At 49.3% G+C, this 26518-nt stretch overlaps 1 protein-coding gene across 1 annotated transcript in view; it reads left to right on the top strand.

Annotated features, from left to right (window-relative positions):
* The first annotated feature begins 412 nt into the window (after positions 1-412).
* LOC138765797 (uncharacterized) overlaps positions 413-26518 on the top strand; it is a 54371-nt gene continuing 28265 nt past the window's right edge. Inside the window, exons 1-5 of the mRNA XM_069942856.1 lie at positions 413-467; positions 18216-18416; positions 18534-18741; positions 20105-20288; positions 20363-20460. Coding sequence (XP_069798957.1) covers positions 18228-18416; positions 18534-18741; positions 20105-20288; positions 20363-20460 — 679 coding nt within the window. The 5' untranslated portion in view covers positions 413-467; positions 18216-18227. The remainder of the gene's footprint in view (positions 468-18215; positions 18417-18533; positions 18742-20104; positions 20289-20362; positions 20461-26518) is intronic.

Below are 26518 nucleotides of genomic sequence, written 5' to 3'. Positions count from 1 at the left end.
TGTAATACCCTCATTGAGGAGATCAAAAATTTGAAACTTAACGTTGCAGATTGTCGTGGTCAGTCCTACGGCAATGGAAGTAACATGATGGGCCACAAGCAGGGGGTCCAGAAAAGATTACTGGAAATCAACAGTAAAGCGCTGTGTTCCCTGTAGCAGTCATTCACTTAACCTTGTTGTGGCTGATGCCGCCAGATCTTCTGTGTTGTCAGTGACATTTTTTGGCATTCTTCAGCGTCTTTACAACCTTTTTAGTTTCTCAGTGTGAAGAATCTTTCAACAACAAGATGGGAGCGCCGTATTGATAGTGTGAAGGCCCTACGATTCCAATATCCTGAAATGTTGGAGGCCTTATCTGCACTAATTGAACATGCTGCTGAGAAAAAGGATGGAGAGACACTGTCTTCAGCCCAGAATCTGTAGAAGGAACTGACATCTGGTACAATGTGTTGTACAACATTAACAAAGTAAGTAAACTCCTACAGAGCCCTAATATGGCGATTGATACACTGAAAAGGGAGATTGACAGTGTTAAACAGTTTCTCCAGGAGTACCGGGATAACGGCCTTTCATCAGCCGAAAGTGAAGCAAAAGAAATTGCTGAGAAAGTACAGGTACAAATGACATTCAAAGCTGTAGGACAACGTAGACCAGCACGCAGGTTCCTTTATGAGGGGCATGAGGAAGCTCGGCTTACACCAGAACAGATTTTCAGCCAAAAGTTTTTCCTTCCCCTGATGATACAGCCCTTACTAGGATCAGTGATAGGTTCACGCAAGTTGGTTTTTTTTTTCTCTGTTTGGGTTTTTATACAAATAACCTGAAAAAAGCCGTTCAAGAGGAGCCCCTGGAGGAGCCTTGCCACAAACTGGAGCAGACTCTGGGTGATGTTGACAGCCAAGACTTGATTATGGAAGTCAGGGCAGCCGTCCGTAGTTTTCCTGATCATATCTCTTCTCCTGCAGCTATGTTAGATTATATTTACAAAGAGAATATTTTGGAGCTCTATGGTAATTTGAGCATTGCCCTGCGCTTACTCTTGGTATTGCCCATCACAGTTGCTTCTGGAGAAAGAAGCTTTTCCTCTTTAAAATTGATCAAAAATGATCTGCGTTGCACCATGTCTCCAGAAAGGCTGAATGGCTTAGCTATGATCTCCATTGAGCAGAATGTCCGTAGATCATTAGATATGGAAGACATCATCTCAAAATTTTGCTGAAGCCAAAGTCAGGGTGGTTCAGTTTTGATTATGGAAGAAGAGCTGTCACAGCATTTTAGCAGTACAAAAAACACTAACTACAAAATGTGGACCAGTGAACAACAACTTACAGTATTTTATTGTTAAAGAGTCACTGTCATATTTTTATTTTTTTTGCAGAAATCAATAGTCCAGGCAATTTTAAGAAACTTTTTAATTGGGTTTCTAAGGCAAATCTGCCATTATCTGTATTCAAAAAGCCTTTTCCCAGGTCCCCCCTCCCTCTTTTTTCTCATTCACTGCTCATTATCAGGAAATCTCTACTCTTTTACATCAGTCGAGTCCTGTCTGTTCTATGGAGAGGGGAGGGGGGAGATTAGTCGGCAGCAGAGAACAAAGGATTACACAGAGGGAGCTGTGTGAAAGCTACTATTCAGAGATCAGAGAGGTCAGTGCTGACTTCAGAGGAGTAGCCTGGTGATGTAGCTGTAAATTAACTCTTGTTTTGGTGCCTCATCTCCCTCCACCCCTCCCCTCTCCATAGAAAAAAATGAAGACAGGGGGGAGAGCTTCAAACTGCTTTTTCATGATAAAAATGCATTTTTCGGCTAATAAACCAATTAGAAAGTTTCTTAAAATCGCCTGGACTATTGCAAAAAAAAAACTATTCTGCAAAAAAAAAAAATTAAACGGCAGTGACACTTTCAAAATTCTTTTAGTCATATATGAAAGAGTGTGTGAATAAAAGATAGGAGAGTGATATACAAATAGTGTGTTAAAAACAGTGTGATATACGATAAGTGTAGAAATAAAATTCTTTCATTGTTTGACATTGAAAAACATGCTGGTGTGTGTGTGATGGGGGGGGTCATGGGGGGGGCCCCTGGACATAACTTCGCTTGGGGCCCCAAAAATGCCAAGACCACCCCTGCCCCTATCCCCCCCCTGTATAGTCATACACCCCAATCCATCCCCCCTGTATAGTCATACACCCCAATCCATCCCCCCTGTATAGTCATACACCCCAATCCATCCCCCCATATAGTCATACACCCCAATCCATCCCCCCATATAGTCATACACACCTATTGCCCCCCTCCCCCCCATATAGTCATACACCCCTATCCCACCCCTCCCCCCCATATAGTTATACACCCCAATCCATCCCCCCATATAGTCATACACCCCTATCCCCCCCCATATAGTCATACACCCCTATCCCCCCCCCGTATAGTCATACACCCCTATCCCCCCCTGTATAGTCATACACCCCAATCCATCCCCCCATATAGTCATACACCCCTATCCGCCCCCTATATAGTCATACACCCCTACCCCCCCCCCCCTGTATAGTCATACACCCCTATCCCCCCCCCTGTATAGTCATACACCCCTATCTGCCCCCCTGTATAGTCATACACCCCAATCCATCCCCCCATATAGTCATAAACACCTATTGCCCCCCTCCCCCCCATATAGTCATACACCCCTATCCCACCCCTCCCCCCCATATAGTTATACACCCCAATCCATCCCCCCATATAGTCATACACCCCAATCCATCCCCCCATATAGTCATACACCCCTATCCCACCCCTCCCCCCCATATAGTCATACACCCCTATCCCACCCCTCCCCCCCATATAGTCATACACCCCTATCCCCCCCCCGTATAGTCATACACCCCAATCCATCCCCCCATATAGTCATACACCCCAATCCATCCCCCCTGTATAGTCATACACCCCAATCCATCCCCCCATATAGTCATACACCCCTATCCCACCCCTCCCCCCATATAGTTATACACCCCAATCCATCCCCCCATATAGTCATACACCCCAATCCATCCCCCCATATAGTCATACACCCCTATCCCACCCCTCCCCCCCATATAGTCATACACCCCTATCCCCCCCCGTATAGTCATACACCCCTATCCCCCCCCCATATAGTCATACACCCCTATCCCACCCCTCCCCCCATATAGTCATACACCCCTATCCCACCCCTCCCCCCCATAGTCATACACCCCTATCCCCCCCTCCCCCCCATATAGTCATAGACCCCTATCCCCCCCCCATATAGTCATACACCCCTATCCCCCCCTGTATAGTCATACACCCCTATCCCCCCCCCTGTATAGTAACACACCCCTATCCGCCCCCCCTGTATAGTCATACACCCCTATCCGCCCCCCCTGTATAGTCATACACCCCTATCCCCCCCCTGTATAGTCATACACCCCTATCCCCCCCTGTATAGTCATACACCCCTATCCGCCCCCTGTATAGTCATACACCCCTATCCCCCCCTGTATAGTCATACACCCCTATCCCCCCTGTATAGTCATACACCCCTATCCCCCCCTGTATAGTCATACACCCCTATCCCCCCCCCGTATAGTCATACACCCCTATCCCCCCCTGTATAGTCATACACCCCTATCCCCCCCTGTATAGTCATACACCCCTATCCGCCCCCTGTATAGTCATACACCCCTGTCCCCCCCCCCCCCCCCGTATAGTCATACACCCCTATCCGCCCCCTGTATAGTCATACACCCCTGTACGTCCTCCCTGTATAGTCATACACCCCTATCCCCCCTGTATAGTCATACACCCCTATCCGCCCCCCCTGTATAGTCATACACCCCTATCCGCCCCCCCTGTATAGTCATACACCCCTATCCCCCCGTATAGTCATACACCCCTATCCCCCCCCGTATAGTCATACACCCCTATCCGCCCCCCCTGTATAGTCATACACCCCTATCCCCCCATATAGTCATACACCCCTATCCCCCCTCCTGTATAGTCATACACCCCTATCCCCCCCCCGTATAGTCATACACCCCTATCCCCCCTCCTGTATAGTCATACACCCCTATCCCCCCTCCTGTATAGTCATACACCCCTATCCCCCCCTGTATAGTCATACACCCCTATCCCCCCCCTGTATAGTCATACACCCCTATCCCCCCTGTATAGTCATACACCCCTATACCCCCCCCGTATAGTCATACACCCCTATCCCCCCCTGTATAGTCATACACCCCTATCCGCCCCCCCCTGTATAGTCATACACCCCTATCCCCCCCTGTATAGTCATACACCCCTATCCCCCCCCGTATAGTCATACACCCCTATCCCCCCCCCTGTATAGTCATACACCCCTATCCCCCCCCGTATAGTCATACACCCCTATCCCCCCCCGTATAGTCATACACCCCTATCCGCCCCCCCTGTATAGTCATACACCCCTATCCCCCCCCGTATAGTCATACACCCCTATCCGCCCCCCCCTGTATAGTCATACACCCCAATCCCACCCCTCCCCCCCCATATAGTCATACACCCCTATCCCCCCCATATAGTCATACACCCCTATCCCCCCTGTACAGTCATACACCCCCATCCCCCCCCCCATATATCCCTATGTGAGCCCCTGTGTATACACATCCTGTAGAGGCTGTATACATCCTCTATAGACCCCCCCCCCCATCTATAAGTGAGGAGACTACACTGTATATACAGCACCTGATGGGTCGTCTTTGTCGGTGACTATAATACTTTTCGGACCACTGGCTCGGATTCACTAGCGGACAGACCTCATCTTTATGTCCGTTCTTTGGTTTTGCCCCCTAATAATGACAAATAATTGGTAATAGACAATAGAATAACCGCCGGCTGCTGCTCAGTTCTTTTTTACTTTTTTGAATCAAAATATCACCAGTTTGGCACGGCAAGTGGGTGTGGTTTGCAAAAAGGGGCGTGTCATAATTATCATTCAATTATCGTTAGCGCGGCTACATGTGCGATAAACCGCCATATTGATTTACGCCAATATCCCCCAGCCCTAGGTGTATATGGGGTGCGATATATACGGGGTGCTGTGTATAGGGGGTGCTGTGTATACGGGGTGCTGTGTATAGGGGGTGCTGTGTATAGGGGGTGCTGTGTATAGGGGGTGCTGTGTATAGGGGGTGCTGTGTATACGAGGTGCTGTGTATACGAGGTGCTGTGTATGGGGGTGCTGTGTATAGGAGGTGCTGTGTATACGGGGTGCTGTGTATAGGGGGTGCTGTGTATACGGGGGTGCTGTGTATAGGGGGTGCTGTGTATAGGGGGTGCTGTGTATAGGGGGTGCTGTGTATAGGGGGTGCTGTGTATAGGGGTGCTGTGTATAGGGGGTGCTGTGTATACGGGGTGCTGTGTATACGGAGTGCTGTGTATACGGGGTTGCTGTGTATACGAGGTGCTGTGTATAGGGGGTGCTGTGTATATGAGGTGCTGTGTATAGGGGTGCTGTGTATACGAGGTGCTGTGTATAGGGGGTGCTGTGTATAGGGGGTGCTGTGTATAGGGGGTGCTGTGTATATGGGGTGCGATATATACGGGGTGCTGTGTATAGGGGGGTGCTGTGTATACGAGGTGCTGTGTATAGGGGGTGCTGTGTATAGGGGGTGCTGTGTATAGGGGGTGCTGTGTATAGGGGGTGCTGTGTATAGGGGGTGCTGTGTATAGGGGGTGCTGTGTATAGGGGGTGCTGTGTATACGAGGTGCTGTGTATAGGGGGTGCTGTGTATAGGGGGTGCTGTGTATACGAGGTGCTGTGTATAGGGGGTGCTGTGTATAGGGGGTGCTGTGTATAGGGGGTGCTGTGTATAGGGGTTGCTGTGTATAGGGGGTGCTGTGTATAGGGGGTGCTGTGTATAGGGGGTGCTGTGTATAGGGGGTGCTGTGTATAGGGGTGCTGTGTATAGGGGGTGCTGTGTATAGGGGGTGCTGTGTATAGGGGGTGCTGTGTATAGGGGGTGCTGTGTATAGGGGGTGCTGTGTATACGAGGTGCTGTGTATAGGGGGTGCTGTGTATAGGGGGTGCTGTGTATACGGGGTGCTGTGTATAGGGGGTGCTGTGTATAGGGGGTGCTGTGTATAGGGGGTGCTGTGTATAGGGGGTGCTGTGTATAGGGGGGTGCTGTGTATAGGGGTGCTGTGTATAGGGGGTGCTGTGTATACGGGGTGCTGTGTATACGGAGTGCTGTGTATACGGGGTTGCTGTGTATACGGGGTTGCTGTGTATACGGGGTTGCTGTGTATACGGGGTGCTGTGTATAGGGGGTGCTGTGTATAGGGGGTGCTGTGTATACGAGGTGCTGTGTATAGGGGGTGCTGTGTATAGGGGGTGCTGTGTATACGAGGTGCTGTGTATACGAGGTGCTGTGTATAGGGGTGCTGTGTATAGGGGTGCTGTGTATACGAGGTGCTGTGTATATGAGGTGCTGTGTATACGGGGTGCTGTGTATACGAGGTGCTGTGTATAGGGCGTGCTGTGTATACGAGGTGCTGTGTATAGGGGGTGCTGTGTATAGGGGGTGCTGTGTATAGGGGGTGCTGTGTATAGGGGGTGCTGTGTATAGGGGGTGCTGTGTATAGGGGTGCTGTGTATACGAGGTGCTGTGTATAGGGGGTGCTGTGTATACGGGGGTGCTGTGTATACGGGGTGCTGTGTATAGGGGGTGCTGTGTATACGAGGTGCTGTGTATAGGGGGTGCTGTGTATACGAGGTGCTGTGTATACGAGGTGCTGTGTATAGGGCGTGCTGTGTATACGAGGTGCTGTGTATAGGGGGTGCTGTGTATAGATATACGGGGTGCTGTGTATACGGGGTGCTGTGTATACGGGGTGCTGTGTATAGGGGGTGCTGTGTATACGGGGGTGCTGTGTATACGAGGTGCTGTGTATAGGGGGTGCTGTGTATAGATATACGGGGTGCTGTGTATACGGGGTGCTGTGTATACGGGGTGCTGTGTATAGGGGGTGCTGTGTATACGAGGTGCTGTGTATACGAGGTGCTGTGTATACGGGGTGCTGTGTATACGGGGTGCTGTGTATACGAGGTGCTGTGTATACGGGGTGCTGTGTATAGGGGGTGCTGTGTATACGGGGTGCTGTGTATAGGGGGTGCTGTGTATAGGGGGTGCTGTGTATACGAGGTGCTGTGTATAGGGGGTGCTGTGTGTAGGAGGTGCTGTGTATAGGGGGTGCTGTGTATACGAGGTGCTGTGTATACGGGGTGCTGTGTATAGGGGGTGCTGTGTATACGGGGGTGCTGTGTATAGGGGTGCTGTGTATAGGGGGTGCTGTGTATAGGGGGTGCTGTGTATAGGAGGTGCTGTGTATAGGGGGTGCTGTGTGTAGGAGGTGCTGTGTATAGGGGTGCTGTGTATAGGGGGGCTGTGTGTAGGGGGTGCGATATATACGAGGTGCTGTGTATACGGGGTGCTGTGTATACGGGGTGCTGTGTATAGGGGGTGCTGTGTATACGAGGTGCTGTGTATAGGGGGTGCTGTGTATAGGGGGTGCTGTGTATAGGGGGTGCTGTGTGTAGGAGGTGGTGTGTATACGGGGTGCTGTGTATACGAGGTGCTGTGTATAGGGGGGCTGTGTATAGGGGGTGCTGTGTGTAGGAGGTGGTGTGTATACGGGGTGCTGTGTATACGAGGTGCTGTGTATACGAGGTGCTGTGTATAGGAGGTGCTGTGTATAGGGGGTGCTGTGTATAGGAGGTGCTGTGTATATGGGGGTGCTGTGTATAGGGGGTGCTGTGTATATGAGGTGCTGTGTATACGGGGTGCTGTGTATAGGGGGTGCTGTGTATATGAGGTGCTGTGTATACGGGGGTGCTGTGTATAGGGGGTGCTGTGTATAGGGGGTGCTGTGTATATGAGGTGCTGTGTATAGGAGGTGCTGTGTATATGGGGTGCTGTGTATAGGGGGTGCTGTGTATAGGAGGTGCTGTGTATAGGGGGTGCTGTGTATAGGGGGTGCTGTGTATAGGGGTGCTGTGTATAGGGGTGCTGTGTATACGAGGTGCTGTGTATACGGGGTGCTGTGTATACGAGGTGCTGTGTATACGGGGTGCTGTGTATAGGGGGTGCTGTGTATACGGGGTGCTGTGTATAGGGGTGCTGTGTATACGGGGGTGCTGTGTATAGGGGTGCTGTGTATAGGGGGTGCTGTGTATACGAGGTGCTGTGTATAGGGGGTGCTGTGTATAGGGGGTGCTGTGTATAGGGGGGTGCTGTGTATAGGGGGGTGCTGTGTATAGGGGGTGCTGTGTATAGGGGGTGCTGTGTATACGGGGTGCTGTGTATATGGGGTGCTGTGTATATGAGGTGCTGTGTATACGGGGTGCTGTGTATACCGGGTGGGGTGTATAGGGGGGCTGTGTATACGAGGTGCTGTGTATACGAGGTGCTGTGTATACGAGGTGCTGTGTATACGGGGTGCTGTGTATGTGTATATGAGGTGCTGTGTATACGGGGTGCTGTGTATAGGGGGGTGCTGTGTATACGAGGTGCTGTGTATACGGGGTGCTGTGTATGTGTATATGAGGTGCTGTGTATACGGGGTGCTGTGTATAGGGGGGTGCTGTGTATAGGGGGTGCTGTGTATACGAGGTGCTGTGTATACGGGGTGCTGTGTATACCGGGTGGGGTGTATAGGGGGGCTGTGTATACGAGGTGCTGTGTATACGGGGTGCTGTGTATGTGTGTATGAGGTGCTGTGTATAGGGGGGTGCTGTGTATAGGGGGTGCTGTGTATACGAGGTGCTGTGTATAGGGGGTGCTGTGTATAGGAGGTGCTGTGTATAGGGGGTGCTGTGTATAGGAGGTGCTGTGTATAGGGGGTGCTGTGTATAGGGGGTGCTGTGTATAGGGGGTGCTGTGTATAGGGGGTGCTGTGTATAGGGGGTGCTGTGTATAGGGGGTGCTGTGTATAGGGGGTGCTGTGTATACGAGGTGCTGTGTATACGGGGTGCTGTGTATAGGGGGTGCTGTGTATACGAGGTGCTGTGTATACGGGGGTGCTGTGTATACGAGGTGCTGTGTATAGGGGGTGCTGTGTATAGGAGGTGCTGTGTATAGGGGGTGCTGTGTATAGGGGGTGCTGTGTATACGAGGTGCTGTGTATAGGGGGTGCTGTGTATAGGGGGGTGCTGTGTATAGGGGGTGCTGTGTATAGGGGGTGCTGTGTATACGGGGTGCTGTGTGTAGGGGGTGCGATATATACGAGGTGCTGTGTATAGGGGGTGCTGTGTATAGGAGGTGCTGTGTATACGAGGTGCTGTGTATACGGGGTGGGGTGTATAGGGGGTGCTGTGTATAGGGGGTGCTGTGTATACGAGGTGCTGTGTATAGGGGGTGCTGTGTATAGGGGGTGCTGTGTATACGAGGTGCTGTGTATAGGGGTGCTGTGTATACGGGGTGCTGTGTATAGGAGGTGCTGTGTATAGGGGGTGCTGTGTATACGGGGTGCGATATATACGGGGTGCTGTGTATAGGGGTGCTGTGTATAGGGGGTGCTGTGTATAGGAGGTGCTGTGTATAGGAGGTGCTGTGTATAGGGGTGCTGTGTATAGGGGGTGCTGTGTATAGGAGGTGCTGTGTATATGAGGTGCTGTGTATACGAGGTGCTGTGTATACGAGGTGCTGTGTATACGGGGGTGCTGTGTATACGAGGTGCTGTGTATACGGGGTGCTGTGTATACGAGGTGCTGTGTATAGGGGGTGCTGTGTATACGGGGTGCTGTGTATAGGAGGTGCTGTGTATACGAGGTGCTGTGTATAGGGGGTGCTGTGTATAGGGGTGCTGTGTATACGAGGTGCTGTGTATAGGGGGTGCTGTGTATAGGGGGTGCTGTGTATACGGGGTGCTGTGTATAGGGGGTGCTGTGTATAGGGGGTGCTGTGTATAGGGGGTGCTGTGTATACGGGGGTGCTGTGTATAGGGGGTGCTGTGTATACGGGGGTGCTGTGTATACGGGGTGCTGTGTATAGGGGGTGCTGTGTATAGGGGTGCTGTGTATACCAGGTGCTGTGTATACGAGGTGCTGTGTATACGAGGTGCTGTGTATACGAGGTGCTGTGTATAGGGGGTGCTGTGTATACGAGGTGCTGTGTATAGGGGGTGCTGTGTATAGGAGGTGCTGTGTATACGAGGTGCTGTGTATAGGGGGTGCTGTGTATAGGGGGTGCTGTGTATACGAGGTGCTGTGTATACGGGGGTGCTGTGTATACGGGGGTGCTGTGTATAGGGGGTGCTGTGTATACGAGGTGCTGTGTATAGGGGGTGCTGTGTATACGAGGTGCTGTGTATAGGGGGTGCTGTGTATAGGGGGTGCTGTGTATACGAGGTGCTGTGTATAGGGGGTGCTGTGTATACGAGGTGCTGTGTATACGGGGGTGCTGTGTATAGGGGGTGCTATGTATACGGGTGCTGTGTATAGGGGGTGCTGTGTATACGAGGTGCAGGTGCGGTATAGCTCCGCCTCTCTCCGCGGTCGGTGCTCCCATCATCCAGAACAATGTGCAGGAATTCAAGCAGAGACGTCTGAGATACAAGATCCGGCGTCTTAGTAACAGTCACATCAGAGACAGCAAGACGAGAGGAAGATGAGACTCGGCCAGAGCAAGGTGAGGGGGAAGGAGATGATGGGAGTGATGAGGAGGAGGAGGAGATGATGGGAGTGATGAGGAGGAGGAGGAGGCAGGAGATGATGGGAGTGATGAGGAGGAGGAGGAGATGATGGGAGTGATGAGGAGGAGGAGGAGGAGGAGGAGATGATGGGAGTGATGAGGAGGAGGAGATGATGGGAGTGATGAGGAGGAGGCAGGAGATGATGGGAGTGATGAGGAGGAGGAGGAGGCAGGAGATGATGGGAGTGATGAGGAGGAGGAGGAGATGATGGGAGTGATGAGGAGGAGGAGGAGGAGGAGATGATGGGAGTGATGAGGAGGAGGAGGAGGAGGAGATGATGGGAGTGATGATGAGGAGGAGGCAGGAGATGATGGGAGTGATGAGGAAGGAGGAGGCAGGAGATGATGGGAGTGATGAGGAGGAGGAGTAGGCAGGAGATGATGGGAGGGATGAGGAGGAGGAGGAGGCAGGAGATGATGGGAGTGATGATGAGGAGGAGGAGGAGGAGATGATGGGAGTGATGAGGAGGAGGAGGAGATGATGGGAGTGATGAGGAAGGAGGAGGCAGGAGATGATGGGAGTGATGAGGAGGAGGAGTAGGCAGGAGATGATGGGAGTGATGAGGAAGAGGAGGAGGATGCAGGAGATGATGGGAGTGATTAGGAGGAGGAGGCAGGAGATGATGGGAGGGATGAGGAGGATGAGGCAGGAGATGATTGGAGTGATGAGGAGGAGGAGGCAGGAGATGATGGGAGTGATGAGGAGGAGGAGGAGGATGCAGGAGATGATGAGAGTGATGAGGAGGAGAAGGCAGGAGATGATGGGAGTGATGAGGAGGAGGAGGAGGATGCAGGAGATGATGAGAGTGATGAGGAGGAGAAGGCAGGAGATGATGGGAGTGATGAGGAGGAGGAGGAGGCAGGAGATGATGAGAGTGATGAGGAGGAGGAGGAGGAGGAGGCAGGAGATGATGAGAGTGATAAGGAGGAGGATGAGGCTCCTGATATGGGACCTGGCCCCAGCAAGGTGGGGGGCAGGAGATGATTACCTGGGAGAGGGGACACCAGCCCACTACAGTGAAGAGGAAGGGATGATGAGAGTGATAATGTAACACACTACAAGTCTCAGCATGTCCTGTAATAGTCAGCCAAGCTTGTGTCCCTGTGATAGGTGTGACCCCTCAATATACCAGCAGCCGCTCCGCCAGGGACCCCTGATATCACTGAGGAGTCCGGCAGAGAGACACTATGTCCGGTTATTACACAGCAATATCATTATAACCGTCCAGTAATATTATAGGGGGGGGCATCATCTGTGAGCTGTGATGTCATCACCACCGCCATGTGTCACTATGATCCGGGGGTCCGATTCACTATCAGCACCCACCATAACATGGCAGATACAAGGGCCCCCCACTGGGGAAATACAGGGGTACGGTGGGGGGTCCGTACTGAGGACATACAGGGGTAGGGTGGGGGGTCCGCACTGGGGAAATACAGGGGTACGGTGGGGGTCCACACTGGGGAAATACGGGGGTATTGTGGGGGGTCCGCACTGAGGAAATACAGGGGTATGGTGGGGGTCCGCACTGAGGAAATACAGGGGTATGGTCGGAGTCCGCACTGGGGAAATACAGGGGTGTGGTGGGGGTCCGCACTGGGAAAATACAGGGGTATGGTGGGGGGTCCGCACTGGGAAAATACAGGGGTATGGTAGGGGGTCGGCACTGGGGAAATACAGTGGTATGGTGGGGGTCCGCACTGGCGAAATACAGGGGTATGGTGGGGGTCCGCACTGGCGAAATACAGGGGTACGGTGGGGGTCCACACTGGGGAAATACAGGGGTATGGTGGGGGTCCGCACTGAGGAAATACGGGGGTATGGTGTGGGTCCGCACTGAGGAAATACAGGAGTACAGTGGGGGTCCACACTGGGGAAATACAGGGGTATGGTGGGGGGTCCGCACTGGGGAAATACAGGGGTATGGTGGGGGGTCCACACTGAGAAAATGTCCCCCTCTTGCTCCTTCGGGCTCTTCTGTTCCCCTCTTCCTCCTCTGGGCTCCTCTGTTCCCCTCTTCTTCCTCCGGGCTCCTCTCTGCCCCTCTTCCTCCTCTGGGCTCCTCTGTCCTCTCTTGCTCCTCCGGGCTCCTCTCTGCCCCTCTTCCTCCTCCGGGCTCCTCTCTGCCCCTCTTCTTCCTCCGGGCTCCTCTCTGCCCCTCTTCCTCCTCCGGGCTCCTCTCTGCCCCTCTTCCTCCTCCGGGCTCCTCTCTGCCCCTCTTCTTGCTCCGGGTTCCTTTCTGCCCCTCTTGCTCCTCCAAGCTCCTCTCTGACCCTCTTCCTCCTCCGGGCTCCTCTCTGCCCCTCTTCCTCCTCCGGGCTCCCCTCTGCCCCTCTTCCTCCTCCGGGCTCCCCTCTGCCCCTCTTGCTCCTCCGGGCTCCTCTCTGCCCTTCTTGCTCCTCCGGGCTCCTCTCTGCCACTCTTGCTCCTCCGGGCTCCTCTCTGCCCTTCTTGCTCCTCCGGGCTCCTCTCTGCCCCTCTTGCTCCTCCGGGCTCCTCTCTGCCCCTCTTGCTCCTCCGGGCTCCTCTCTGCCCCTCTTGCTCCTCCGGGCTCCTCTCTGCCCCTCTTGCTCCTCCGGGCTCCTCTCTGCCCCTCTTCCTCCTCCGGGCTCCTCTCTGCCCCTTTTCCTCCTCCGGGCTCCTCTCTGCCCCTCTTGCCCCTCCGGGCTCCTCTCTGCCCCTCTTCCTCCTCCGGGCTCCTCTCTGCCCCCTTGCTCCTCTGTCCCCCTCTTCCTCCTCCGGGCTCCTCTCTGCCCCTCTTGCTCCTCCGGGCTCCTCTCTGCCCCTCTTCCTCCTCCGGGCTCCTCTCTGCCCCTCTTCCTCCTCCGGGCTACTCTCTGCCCCTCTTGCTCCTCCGGGCTACTCTCTGCCCCTCTTCCTCCTCCGGGCTACTCTCTGCCCCTCTTGCTCCTCCGGGCTCCTCTCTGCCCCTCTTGCTCCTCCGGGCTCCTCTCTGCCCCTCTTCCTCCTCCGGGCTCCTCTCTGCCCCTCTTGCTCCTCCGGGCTCCTCTCTGCCCCCTTGCTCCTCTGTCCCCCTCTTCCTCCTCCGGGCTCCTCTCTGCCCCTCTTGCTCCTCCGGGCTACTCTCTGCCCCTCTTCCTCCTCCGGGCTCCTCTCTGCCCCTCTTGCTCCTCCGGGCTCCTCTCTGCCCCTCTTGCTCCTCCGGGCTCCTCTCTGCCCCTCTTGCTCCTCCGGGCTCCTCTCTGCCCCTCTTGCTCCTCCGGGCTCCTCTCTGCCCCTCTTCCTCCTCCGGGCTCCTCTCTGCCCCTCTTCCTCCTCCGGGCTCCTCTCTGCCCCTCTTCCTCCTCCGGGCTCCTCTCTGCCCCTCTTCCTCCTCCGGGCTCCTTTCTGCCCCTTTTCCTCCTCCGGGATCCTCTCTGCCCCTCTTGCTCCTCCGGGCTCCTCTCTGCACCTCTTGCTCCTCCGGGCTCGTCTCTGCCCCTCTTGCTCCTCCGGGCTCCCCTCTGCCCCTCATGGCTCGTCTCTGCCCCTCTTGCTCCTCCGGGCTCCTCTCTGCCCCTCTTGCTCCTCCGGGCTCCTCTCTGCCCCTCTTCCTCCTCCGGGCTCCTCTTTGCCCCTCTTCCTCCGGGCTCCTCTCTCCCCCTCTGTGGCCCTGACTGTTGCCCCGCTCTGTGCCCACCAGGTCACTTATAGGGCATCTAATTAAGCTCCTGTTCACACATTAGATGCAAGAAAATTTCACGGTGAACTTGTTCTCGCATTCATAATTAATGCACATTAGCGTCTTGTAAGTCTGCACAGTACGGTCCGGGGTCAGGTGTCACCCTCTGCTGGGATTGGGTGTCACCCAACGAAACACAAATCCCTGTGTAATGGAGAACAGCCAGTCACATACACACCTCACATCCCTACCCCATCAAACACAAAAGAGAGCCGGGCCACGCATGCAGGACGGGGAGCCGGGCCACGCATGCAGGACGGGGAGCCGGGCCACGCATGCAGGACGGGGAGCCGGGCCACGCATGCAGGACGGGGAGGCCGGGCCACGCATGCAGGACGGGGAGGCCGGGCCACGCATGCAGGACGGGGAGCCGGACCACGCATGCAGGATGGGGAGCCGGGCCACGCATGCAGGACGTGGGAGCCGGGCCACGTATGCAGGACGGGGAGCCGGGCCACGCATGCAGGACGGGGAGCCGGGCCACGCATGCAGGACGGGGAGGCCGGGCCACGCATGCAGGACGGGGAGGCCGGGCCACGCATGCAGGACGGGGAGGCCGGGCCACGCATGCAGGACGGGGAGCCGGACCACGCATGCAGGACGGGGAGCCGGGCCACGCATGCAGGACGTGGGAGCCGGGCCACGTATGCTGGACGGGGAGCCGGGCCACGCATGCAGGACGGGGAGACGGGCCACGCATGCAGGACGGGGAGCCGGGCCACGCATGCAGGACGGGGAGCCGGGCCACACACATGGCTGGCCCATCAATGCATGCAGGGCCATCTCAGAAATACAGGACACCTGTCCCAGATTCCTGGGTGAGCGTAACGTTAAATTGTTTGTGCGCCTTTAAGAGGAACATGCAATTAATCAAGCGGCTCTGAGAAGCTGCCAGGAGGTCGGGGAGAAGGGCAGCAGTGGAGCAGGTGTTCATGGGAGGAACTGGAGTAATAACTGTACACTGGAGTTATTACTATGGGGATCAGGAGGCATCTACTATATTGGGACTGCACATGGGGGCTATTCATATAGGGTGGCTGCACAGAGACTATCATCTACAGGGGCTGCAAAGATGGGCCTAATACTATATAAGGGCCACACAAATAGGCCTAATATTATAAGATAGCTTCATATGTGGTATCCCACTAGGGGTGTTGCTGCTGTTCACACTCTTCGCAAAAGTCTGTACTTGTTGTGCTCTCATTGCAGTTAAAGTAGTATTTAAAGATGACCACTAGATTTCGCTATATTATGTGTTTAAGTGTGGAAGCTGCACAGCTGAAGTGTCTCAATTGGTTATTGTGTTTGTGTACCAGGATCCTTTATTCAGTGTACCTCTCAGCTGTATTACCTGTGACCCATTTGCCAATAGTAAACCAAGTCACCGTTAGCCATGGAGTCTGATTATTCACCACCACCTGCACAGCGTATACACCGCAGCCTTGGGACATCTCCCCTTTCTGTGGCTGGCGGGTCCTACTACTACTTGGGAGGGTTACTACACCACTCTGGCCACCTGTGACTACATCATCTGTGACTATATCATCCCGACAGGACACCGACCACAGGGGAGAAGGGTACAACCGGCCTTACACCTTAAGGCTATGTTCACACTACGTAAAAGTATGGCAACAACGGCCGTACTTTACACGTGTGTGCACATTGCCTCTGTTACTATGGGATCCCGGCGGGAGCATATACACATTGTACACGCTCCGGCCGGGATCCTGCATGGGGCCGCAAAGAACTGACATGTCAGTGAATTGCGGCCGTAGGAAACCCTGTCAGTTCACTCAGTGAAGCAAACTGCTCCAGCCGCTCACTTCTGTGTGCTGTGGGAGGTTCTGACGCGGGCGCGCCCTGATGCACCCGCATCAGGACCCTGCAGCTAAAAGATCATCCGGCCGATACTTAAGTACCGGCTGGGATGATCCGGGCAGAGACACCGAGCAGCCGGTCTCTATACGTTGTGTGAACATAGCCTAACCCCTTAAGGTCGGGCCAATTTCTTTTTTTTACGTTTTCGTTTTCGTGTATATAAGGCCATAGCACTTGCATTTTTTCACATGGGTTCTTATTTTTTGCGTCACTAATTGTACTTTGCAATGACGGGCTGAATTTTTTTATAAAGTGCACTGCAAATGTGCGGTGAAATAAAAAAAAAAAAAAAGCATTTTGTTTATTTGGGGGGTATTTGTTTTTACGCCATTCTCCCTATGGAGATCATTCAAACCATTGTTACCAAATATATGTAATAATCGCTCCATTCCCGGCTTATAGCGCTTTTATCCTTGGGTCTATGGGGCTGTGTCAGGTGGCAGTTTTTGCGCCATGATGTGATCTTCCTATCGGTACCTTGATTGCGCATATACGACTTTTTGATCGCTTTTATATTAAATTATTTCTGGATTTAATCCAAACGAAAATGCGCAATTTTGCCCTTTGGCATTTTTTGGCGCTGACGCCGTTTACCGTGCGAGATCAGGAATTTGATTAATTAATAGTTTGGGCGATTACGCACGCGGCGATACCAAACATGTTTATTTATTTATTTTTATTTATAACATGGGGAAAGGGGGGCGATTCAGACTTTTATTAGGGGAGGGGGCTTTTTATTAATAATAACACTTTATTTCTTTGTTTTACACTTAAACTAGAAGCCCCCCTGGGGTTAGGGTTATTCCCCCCCCCCCCTGGGGTTAGGGTTATTCCCCCCCCCCCCCCTGGGGTTAGGGTTATTCCCCCCCCCCCCCTGGGGTTAGGGTTATTCCCCCCCCCCCCCTGGGGTTAGGGTTATTCCCCCCCCCCCCTGGGGTTAGGGTTATTCTCCCCCCCCCCCCCCTGGGGTTAGGGTTATTCCCCCCCCCCCCCCTGGGGTTAGGGTTATTCCCCCCCCCCCCTGGGGTTAGGGTTATTCCCCCCCCCCCCCTGGGGTTAGGGTTATTCCCCCCCCCCCTGGGGTTTATTGTTATTCCCCCCCCCCCCCCCTGGGGTTTATTGTTATTCCCCCCCCCCCCCCTGGGGTTAGGGTTATTCCCCCCCCCCCCTGGGGTTAGGGTTATTCCCCCCCCCCCCTGGGGTTAGGGTTATTCCCCCCCCCCCCCCCTGGGGTTAGGGTTATTCCCCCCCCTGGGGATAGGGATATCCCCCGCCACCGTGAAGTTGTGGTTACTCCCCCCCCCCCCAGTGGGGTTAGGGTTATTCCCCCCCCCGTGGGGTTAGGGTTATTTCAACCCCCCCCCGGGGCTAGGGTTAATCCAATATGGGGGCTGCACATTCACAGAGGAGCCTAATACTGTATGGGAGCTGCACATAAAGGGGGTCTAATCCAATATGGGGGCTGCACATCCACAGAGGAGCCTAATACTGTATGGGAGCTGCACATAAAGGGGGTCTAATCCAATATGGGGGCTGCACATCCACAGAGGAGCCTAATACTGTATGGGAGCTGCATATAAAGGGGGTCTAATCCAATATGGGGGCTGCACATTCACAGAGGAGCCTAATACTGTATGGGAGCTGCATATAAAGGGGGTCTAATCCAATATGGGGGCTGCACATTCACAGAGGAGCCTAATACTGTATGGGAGCTGCACATAAAGGGGGTCTAATACTATAAGAAGGCTGCACATACAAAGAAGAGCCTAATACTAGTAATATAGTCTTGTTATACTGAATGTGTTAGTAACAGTATGGCGGTAATATGTACGGTAGTTTTCTTTACGGGGGTTTCTTAGGCCTGAGGACCCTTTAAGGTGACCCTTACTTTCCACCATCTTGGTTTCTGCAGGCGTACTCATGGATGGAGTGCACGGTGGGCACAGACCCCAGGGTGATGACTCCTTTACCTAATATATACCTGAAGTGCACGTCTATGATCATGGACCCCATGAACTTCAGCATTGACTACGCCTCGCCATTCACCTCCGCGTTCCTTCAGAGCTCGTATAATCAGCTACTGATCCAGCGGACGCTGGGGCTGAAGTCTCAGGTAAGAGTCCATCGGGCTGGATCCATGAGCTATAGACTGCAGAGGGGGGGTGCAGCCACCTCCATATTGGATTGTGGGCCAGAAGACCCCCATGAGCCGCTCTCATCTCACCGACAGGTTGCTCCATCTGGTTGTGATTCGAAGAGTAAAATCTTACATCAAAAGGTGAATCTGCGCTCAGACGTGAAGATGACGCTGCAGTATCTGGGGGCCGGCTTCTCCATCACCAACGAAATCATCAACCCCAAAGATGAGGTCAGCATGTTCCAGCAGATCTGCGGAGGGGAGAGCCTCTGCGTCTTCAAGGGTTACCTAAGCCCGGGGGGTAAGTGCTATACAAGGGGAGACCCTGGGGGGGGGGGGGTAAGTGCTATACAATGGGGGAGCCCGGGGGGGGGGGGGGGGTTGGGGGTAAGTGCTATACAAGGGGGGAGCCCGGGGGGGGAGGGTAAGTGCTATACAAGGGGGGACCCTGGGGAGCAAGTGCTATACGGGGGGGGGGGGTCGGGTCGGGTAAGTGCTATACGAGGGGGGAGCCCGTGGGGGGGGGGTAAGTGCTATACAAGGGGGGAGCCCGGGGGGGTGGTAAGTGCTATAACGAGGGGGGAGCCCGGGGGGGGGGGTAAGTGCTATACGAGGGGGGAGCCCGGGGGGAGCCCGGGGGGGGGGGGGTAAGTGCTATACGAGGGGGGAGCCCGGGGGGGGGGGGGGGTAAGTGCTATAACGAGGGGGGAGCCCGGGGGGGTAAGTGCTATACGAGGGGGGAGCCCGGGGGGGTAAGTGCTATACGAGGGGGGAGCCCGGGGGGGTAAGTGCTATACGAGGGGGGAGCCCGGGGGGGTAAGTGCTATACGAGGGGGGAGCCCGGGGGGGTAAGTGCTATACGAGGGGGGAGCCCGGGGGGGTAAGTGCTATACGAGGGGGGAGCCCGGGGGGGTAAGTGCTATACGAGGGGGGAGCCCGGGGGGGTAAGTGCTATACGAGGGGGGAGCCCGGGGGGGTAAGTGCTATACGAGGGGGGAGCCCGGGGGGGTAAGTGCTATACGAGGGGGGAGCCCGGGGGGGTAAGTGCTATACGAGGGGGGAGCCCGGGGGGGTAAGTGCTATACGAGGGGGGAGCCCGGGGGGGTAAGTGCTATACGAGGGGGGAGCCCGGGGGGGTAAGTGCTATACGAGGGGGGAGCCCGGGGGGGTAAGTGCTATACGAGGGGGGAGCCCGGGGGGGTAAGTGCTATACGAGGGGGGAGCCCGGGGGGGTAAGTGCTATACGAGGGGGGAGCCCGGGGGGTAAGTGCTATACGAGGGGGGAGCCCGGGGGGGTAAGTGCTATACGAGGGGGGGAGCCCGGGGGGGTAAGTGCTATACGAGGGGGGAGCCAGGGGGGGGGGGGGGTGGGGGGGGTAAGTGTATACGAGGGGGTAGCCCGGGGTGGTAAGTGCTATACGAGGGGGAAGCCCGGCGGGGTAAGTGCTATACGAGGGGGGAGCCCGGGGGGGTAAATGCTATACGAGGGGGTAGTTTCTTATGCTCTGCAATCATGGTTCAGGCCTCAGTCTGGCAGGGCATGCTGGTAGTTGTAGGGCAGGGCAGTTGTAGGGTAGTTGTAGGGCAGGGCATGCTGGTAGTTGTAGTTAAGATGATGGTGGTAATGTGCGGTTGTCATAGTAACGGCCTCCCCTCTGTCTCAGACACCTTCCAGGTGCTTTCCCGGCGTCACTACGGGTTTCCCTTCAGCGCCAGCATCTACATCAATGGTCTGATTGCGGCGCGGATCAGCTGGTGCTGCGAGTTCCGCCATCCTGTGGGCTTCCAGCAAGGGAGACGCAGCTGCTTCCGTATAACTCAGCTAAGTGGGGGGCAGCCCTGTTACAGGTAGGAGGGGTGCAGCCCCCCAATATATATACAGGGGTGCAGGGGTCAGGGCTCACCCGCGCCGTCTCTTCCAGGTGCGCCAATTTCCACATGAAATATCAGACAAGACCCAGAAGAAAAGAGTCATCAGGCAGCACCAAAGGCGGCTCCATCACCGGCGAGGAGAAGACGGGTAAGTTACCACAGGAATCGGGAGGGGAGCGTATAGTGGGGCCCCAAATACCCTCATCAGGAGCCCCTGCCCCGGGGTATTCCTTGCCCAATGCAATATATACCCCCATACATCACCCCCAGATCCCAGAACAACGCCCCATAAGAGGAGTAAGAGCCCGACCCAATGCAATATACAGGGGTTTGCAATAAATAAGAATATCAACAAAAAGTTTTAATATTTTTTCAGTAATTCAATTCAAAAACTGACCTGATATATTCTATACATAACATACAGAGTGACCTGATATATTCTATACATAACATACAGAGTGACCTGATATATTCTATATACATTACATACAGTATGACCTGATATATTCTATACATTACATACAGAGTGACCTGATATATTCTATACATTACATACAGAGGGACCTGATATATTCTATATACATTACATACATAGTGACCTGATATATTCTATATACATTACATACAGAGGGACCTGATATATTCTATACATTACATACAGAGTGACCTGATATATTCTATACATTACATACAGAGGGACCTGATATATTCTATATACATTACATACAGAGTGACCTGATATATTCTATACATTACATACAGAGTGACCTGATATATTCTATATACATTACATACAGAGGGACCTGATATATTCTATATACATTACATACAGAGTGACCTGATATATTCTATAGAGACATTACATACAGAGGGACCTGATATATTCTATATACATTACATACAGAGGGACCTGATATATTCTATACATTACATACAGAGTGACCTGATATATTCTATACATTACATACAGAGTGACCTGATATATTCTACACATTACATACAGAGTAACCTGATATATTCTATACATTACATACAGAGTGACCTGATATATTCTATATACATTACATACAGAGTGACCTGATATATTCTATATACATTACATACAGAGTGACCTGATATATTCTATATACATTACATACAGAGTGACCTGATATATTCTATACATTACATACAGAGTGACCTGATATATTCTATATACATTACATACAGAGGGACCTGATATATTCTATACATTACATACAGAGGGACCTGATATATTCTATACATTACATACAGAGTGACCTGATATATTCTATATACATTACATACAGAGGGACCTGATATATTCTATACATTACATACAGAGGGACCTGATATATTCTATACATTACATACAGAGTGACCTGATATATTCTATATACATTACATACAGAGTGACCTGATATATTCTATATACATTACATACAGAGGGACCTGATATATTCTATATACATTACATACAGAGTGACCTGATATATTCTATACATTACATACAGAGTGACCTGATATATTCTATATACATTACATACAGAGGGACCTGATATATTCTATATACATTACATACAGAGTGACCTGATATATTCTATAGAGACATTACATACAGAGTGACCTGATATATTCTATATACATTACATACAGAGGGACCTGATATATTCTATACATTACATACAGAGTGACCTGATATATTCTATATACATTACATACAGAGTGACCTGATATATTCTATATACATTACATACAGAGTGACCTGATATATTCTATAGACATTACATACAGAGGGACCTGATATATTCTATACATTACATACAGAGGGACCTGATATATTCTATATATTACATACAGAGTGACCTGATATATTCTATAGAGACATTACATACAGAGTGACCTGATATATTCTATATACATTACATACAGAGTGATCTGATATATTCTATATACATTACATACAGAGGGACCTGATATATTCTATACATTACATACAGAGTGACCTGATATATTCTATACATTACATACAGAGTGATCTGATATATTCTATATACATTACATACAGAGTGACCTGATATATTCTATACATTACATACAGAGTGATCTGATATATTCTATACATTACATACAGAGTGATCTGATATATTCTATATACATTACATACAGAGTGACCACATATATTCTATATACATTACATACAGAGTGATCTGATATATTCTATATACATTACATACAGAGTGACCACATATATTCTATATACATTACATACAGAGTGATCTGATATATTCTATATACATTACATACAGAGTGACCTGATATATTCTATAGACATTACATACAGAGGGACCTGATATATTCTATACATTACATACAGAGGGACCTGATATATTCTATATATTACATACAGAGTGACCTGATATATTCTATAGAGACATTACATACAGAGTGACCTGATATATTCTATATACATTACATACAGAGTGACCTGATATATTCTATATACATTACATACAGAGTGACCTGATATATTCTATACATTACATACAGAGGGACCTGATATATTCTATATACATTACATACAGAGGGACCTGATATATTCTATACATTACATACAGAGTGACCTGATATATTCTATATACATTACATACAGAGGGACCTGATATATTCTATATACATTACATACAGAGGGACCTAATGTCTATAGAATATATCAGGTCACTCTGTATGTAATGTATATAGAATATATCAGGTCACTCTGTATGTAATGTATATAGAATATATCAGGTCACTCTGTATGTAATGTCTATAGAATATATCAGGTCACTCTGTATGTAATGTATAGAATATATCAGGTCCCTCTGTATGTAATGTATAGAATATATCAGGTCACTCTGTATGTAATGTATATAGAATATATCAGGTCACTCTGTATGTAATGTATAGAATATATCAGGTCACTCTGTATGTAATGTATAGAATATATCAGGTCACACTGTATGTAATGTATAGAATATATCAGGTCATTCTGTATGTAATGTATATAGAATATATCAGGTCACTCTGTATGTAATGTATATAGAATATATCAGGTCACTCTGTATGTAATGTATAGAATATATCAGGTCCCTCTGTATGTAATGTATATAGAATATATCAGGTCACTCTGTATGTAATGTCTCTATAGAATATATCAGGTCACTCTGTATGTAATGTATATAGAATATATCAGGTCCCTCTGTATGTAATGTATATAGAATATATCAGGTCACTCTGTATGTAATGTATAGAATATATCAGGTCACTCTGTATGTAATGTATAGAATATATCAGGTCACTCTGTATGTAATGTATAGAATATATCAGGTCCCTCTGTATGTAATGTATAGAATATATCAGGTCATTCTGTATGTAATGTATAGAATATATCAGGTCATTCTGTATGTAATGTATAGAATATATCAGGTCACTGTGTATGTAATGTATAGAATATATCAGGTCACTCTGTATGTAATGTCTCTATAGAATATATCAGGTCACTCTGTATGTAATGTATATAGAATATATCAGCTCCCTCTGTATGTAATGTATATGGAATATATCAGGTCACTCTGTATGTAATGTATATAGAATATATCAGGTCACTCTGTATGTAATGTATAGAATATATCGGGTCACTCTGTATGTAATGTATATAGAATATATCAGGTCCCTCTGTATGTAATGTATATAGAATATATCAGGTCACTCTGTATGTAATGTATATAGAATATATCAGGTCCCTCTGTATGTAATGTATATAGAATATATCAGGTCCCTCTGTATGTAATGTATATAGAATATATCAGGTCACTCTGTATGTAATGTATATAGAATATATCAGGTCCCTCTGTATGTAATGTATATAGAATATATCAGGTCACTCTGTATATAATGTATATAGAATATATCAGGTCACTCTGTATGTAATGTATATAGAATATATCAGGTCCCTCTGTATGTAATGTATAGAATATATCAGGTCACTCTGTATGTAATGTATAGAATATATCAGGTCCCTCTGTATGTAATGTATAGAATATATCAGGTCCCTCTGTATGTAATGTATAGAATATATTAGGTCCCTCTGTATGTAATGTATAGAATATATCGGGTCACTCTGTATGTAATGTATAGAATATATCAGGTCACTCTGTATGTAATGTATATAGAATATATCAGGTCCCTCTGTATGTAATGTATAGAATATATCAGGTCCCTCTGTATGTAATGTATAGAATATATCAGGTCACTCTGTATGAAATGTATAGAATATATCAGGTCACTCTGTATGTAATGTATAGAATATATCAGGTCACTCTGTATGTAATGTCTCTATAGAATATATCAGGTCACTCTGTATGTAATGTACAGAATATATCAGGTCACTCTGTATGTAATGTATAGAATATATCAGGTCACTCTGTATGTAATGTCTCTATAGAATATATCAGGTCACTCTGTATGTAATGTATATAGAATATATCAGGTCCCTCTGTATGTAATGTATATAGAATATATCAGGTCACTCTGTATGTAATGTATAGAATATATCAGGTCACTCTGTATGTAATGTATAGAATATATCAGGTCACTCTGTATGTAATGTCTCTATAGAATATATCAGGTCACTCTGTATGTAATGTATAGAATATATCAGGTCACTCTGTATGTAATGTATAGAATATATCAGGTCACTCTGTATGTAATGTATAGAATATATCAGGTCACTCTGTAATGTATAGAATATATCAGGTCACTCTGTATGTAATGTATATAGAATATATCAGGTCACTCTGTATGTAATGTATAGAATATATCAGGTCCCTCTGTATGTAATGTATAGAATATATCAGGTCACTCTGTAATGTCTCTATAGAATATATCAGGTCACTCTGTATGTAATGTATATAGAATATATCAGGTCACTGTGTATGTAATGTCTCTATAGAATATATCAGGTCCCTCTGTATGTAATGTATATAGAATATATCAGGTCACTCTGTATGTAATGTATAGAATATATCAGGTCACTCTGTATGTAATGTATATAGAATATATCAGGTCACTCTGTATGTAATGTATAGAACATATCAGGTCACTCTGTATGTAATGTATATAGAATATATCAGGTCACTCTGTATGTAATGTATAGAATATATCAGGTCACTCTGTATGTAATGTATAGAATATATCAGGTTACTCTGTATGTAATGTATATAGAATATATCAGGTCACTCTGTATGTAATGTATAGAATATATCAGGTCACTGTATGTAATGTATATAGAATATATCAGGTCCCTCTGTATGTAATGTATAGAATATATCAGGTCCCTCTGTATGTAATGTATAGAATATATCAGGTCACTCTGTATGTAATGTATAGAATATATCAGGTCCCTCTGTATGTAATGTATAGAATATATCAGGTCACTCTGTATGTAATGTATAGAATATATCAGGTCCCTCTGTATGTAATGTATAGAATATATCAGGTCACTCTGTATGTAATGTATAGAATATATCAGGTCACTCTGTATGTAATGTATAGAATATATCAGGTCCCTCTGTATGTAATGTATAGAATATATCAGGTCACTCTGTATGAAATGTATAGAATATATCAGGTCACTCTGTATGTAATGTATAGAATATATCAGGTCACTCTGTATGTAATGTATATAGAATATATCAGGTCACTCTGTATGTAATGTATATAGAATATATCAGGTCACTCTGTATGTAATGTATAGAATATATCAGGTCACTCTGTATGTAATGTATAGAATATATCAGGTCACTCTGTATGTAATGTATAGAATATATCAGGTCACTCTGTATGTAATGTATATAGAATATATCAGGTCACTCTGTATGTAATGTATATAGAATATATCAGGTCACTCTGTATGTAATGTCTATAGAAAATATCAGGTCACTCTGTATGTAATGTCTCTATAGAATATATCAGGTCACTCTGTATGTAATGTACAGAATATATCAGGTCCCTCTGTATGTAATGTATAGAATATATCAGGTCCCTCTGTATGTAATGTATAGAATATATCAGGTCACTCTGTATGTAATGTATAGAATATATCAGTTCCCTCTGTATGTAATGTATAGAATATATCAGGTCCCTCTGTATGTAATGTATATAGAATA

This window comes from Dendropsophus ebraccatus, chromosome 10 (genome assembly GCF_027789765.1).
Source record: "Dendropsophus ebraccatus isolate aDenEbr1 chromosome 10, aDenEbr1.pat, whole genome shotgun sequence".
NCBI lineage: Eukaryota > Metazoa > Chordata > Amphibia > Anura > Hylidae > Dendropsophus > Dendropsophus ebraccatus.
Note: the sequence above shows the minus strand (reverse complement) of the source record. Positions and strands in the feature narration are given on the sequence as shown.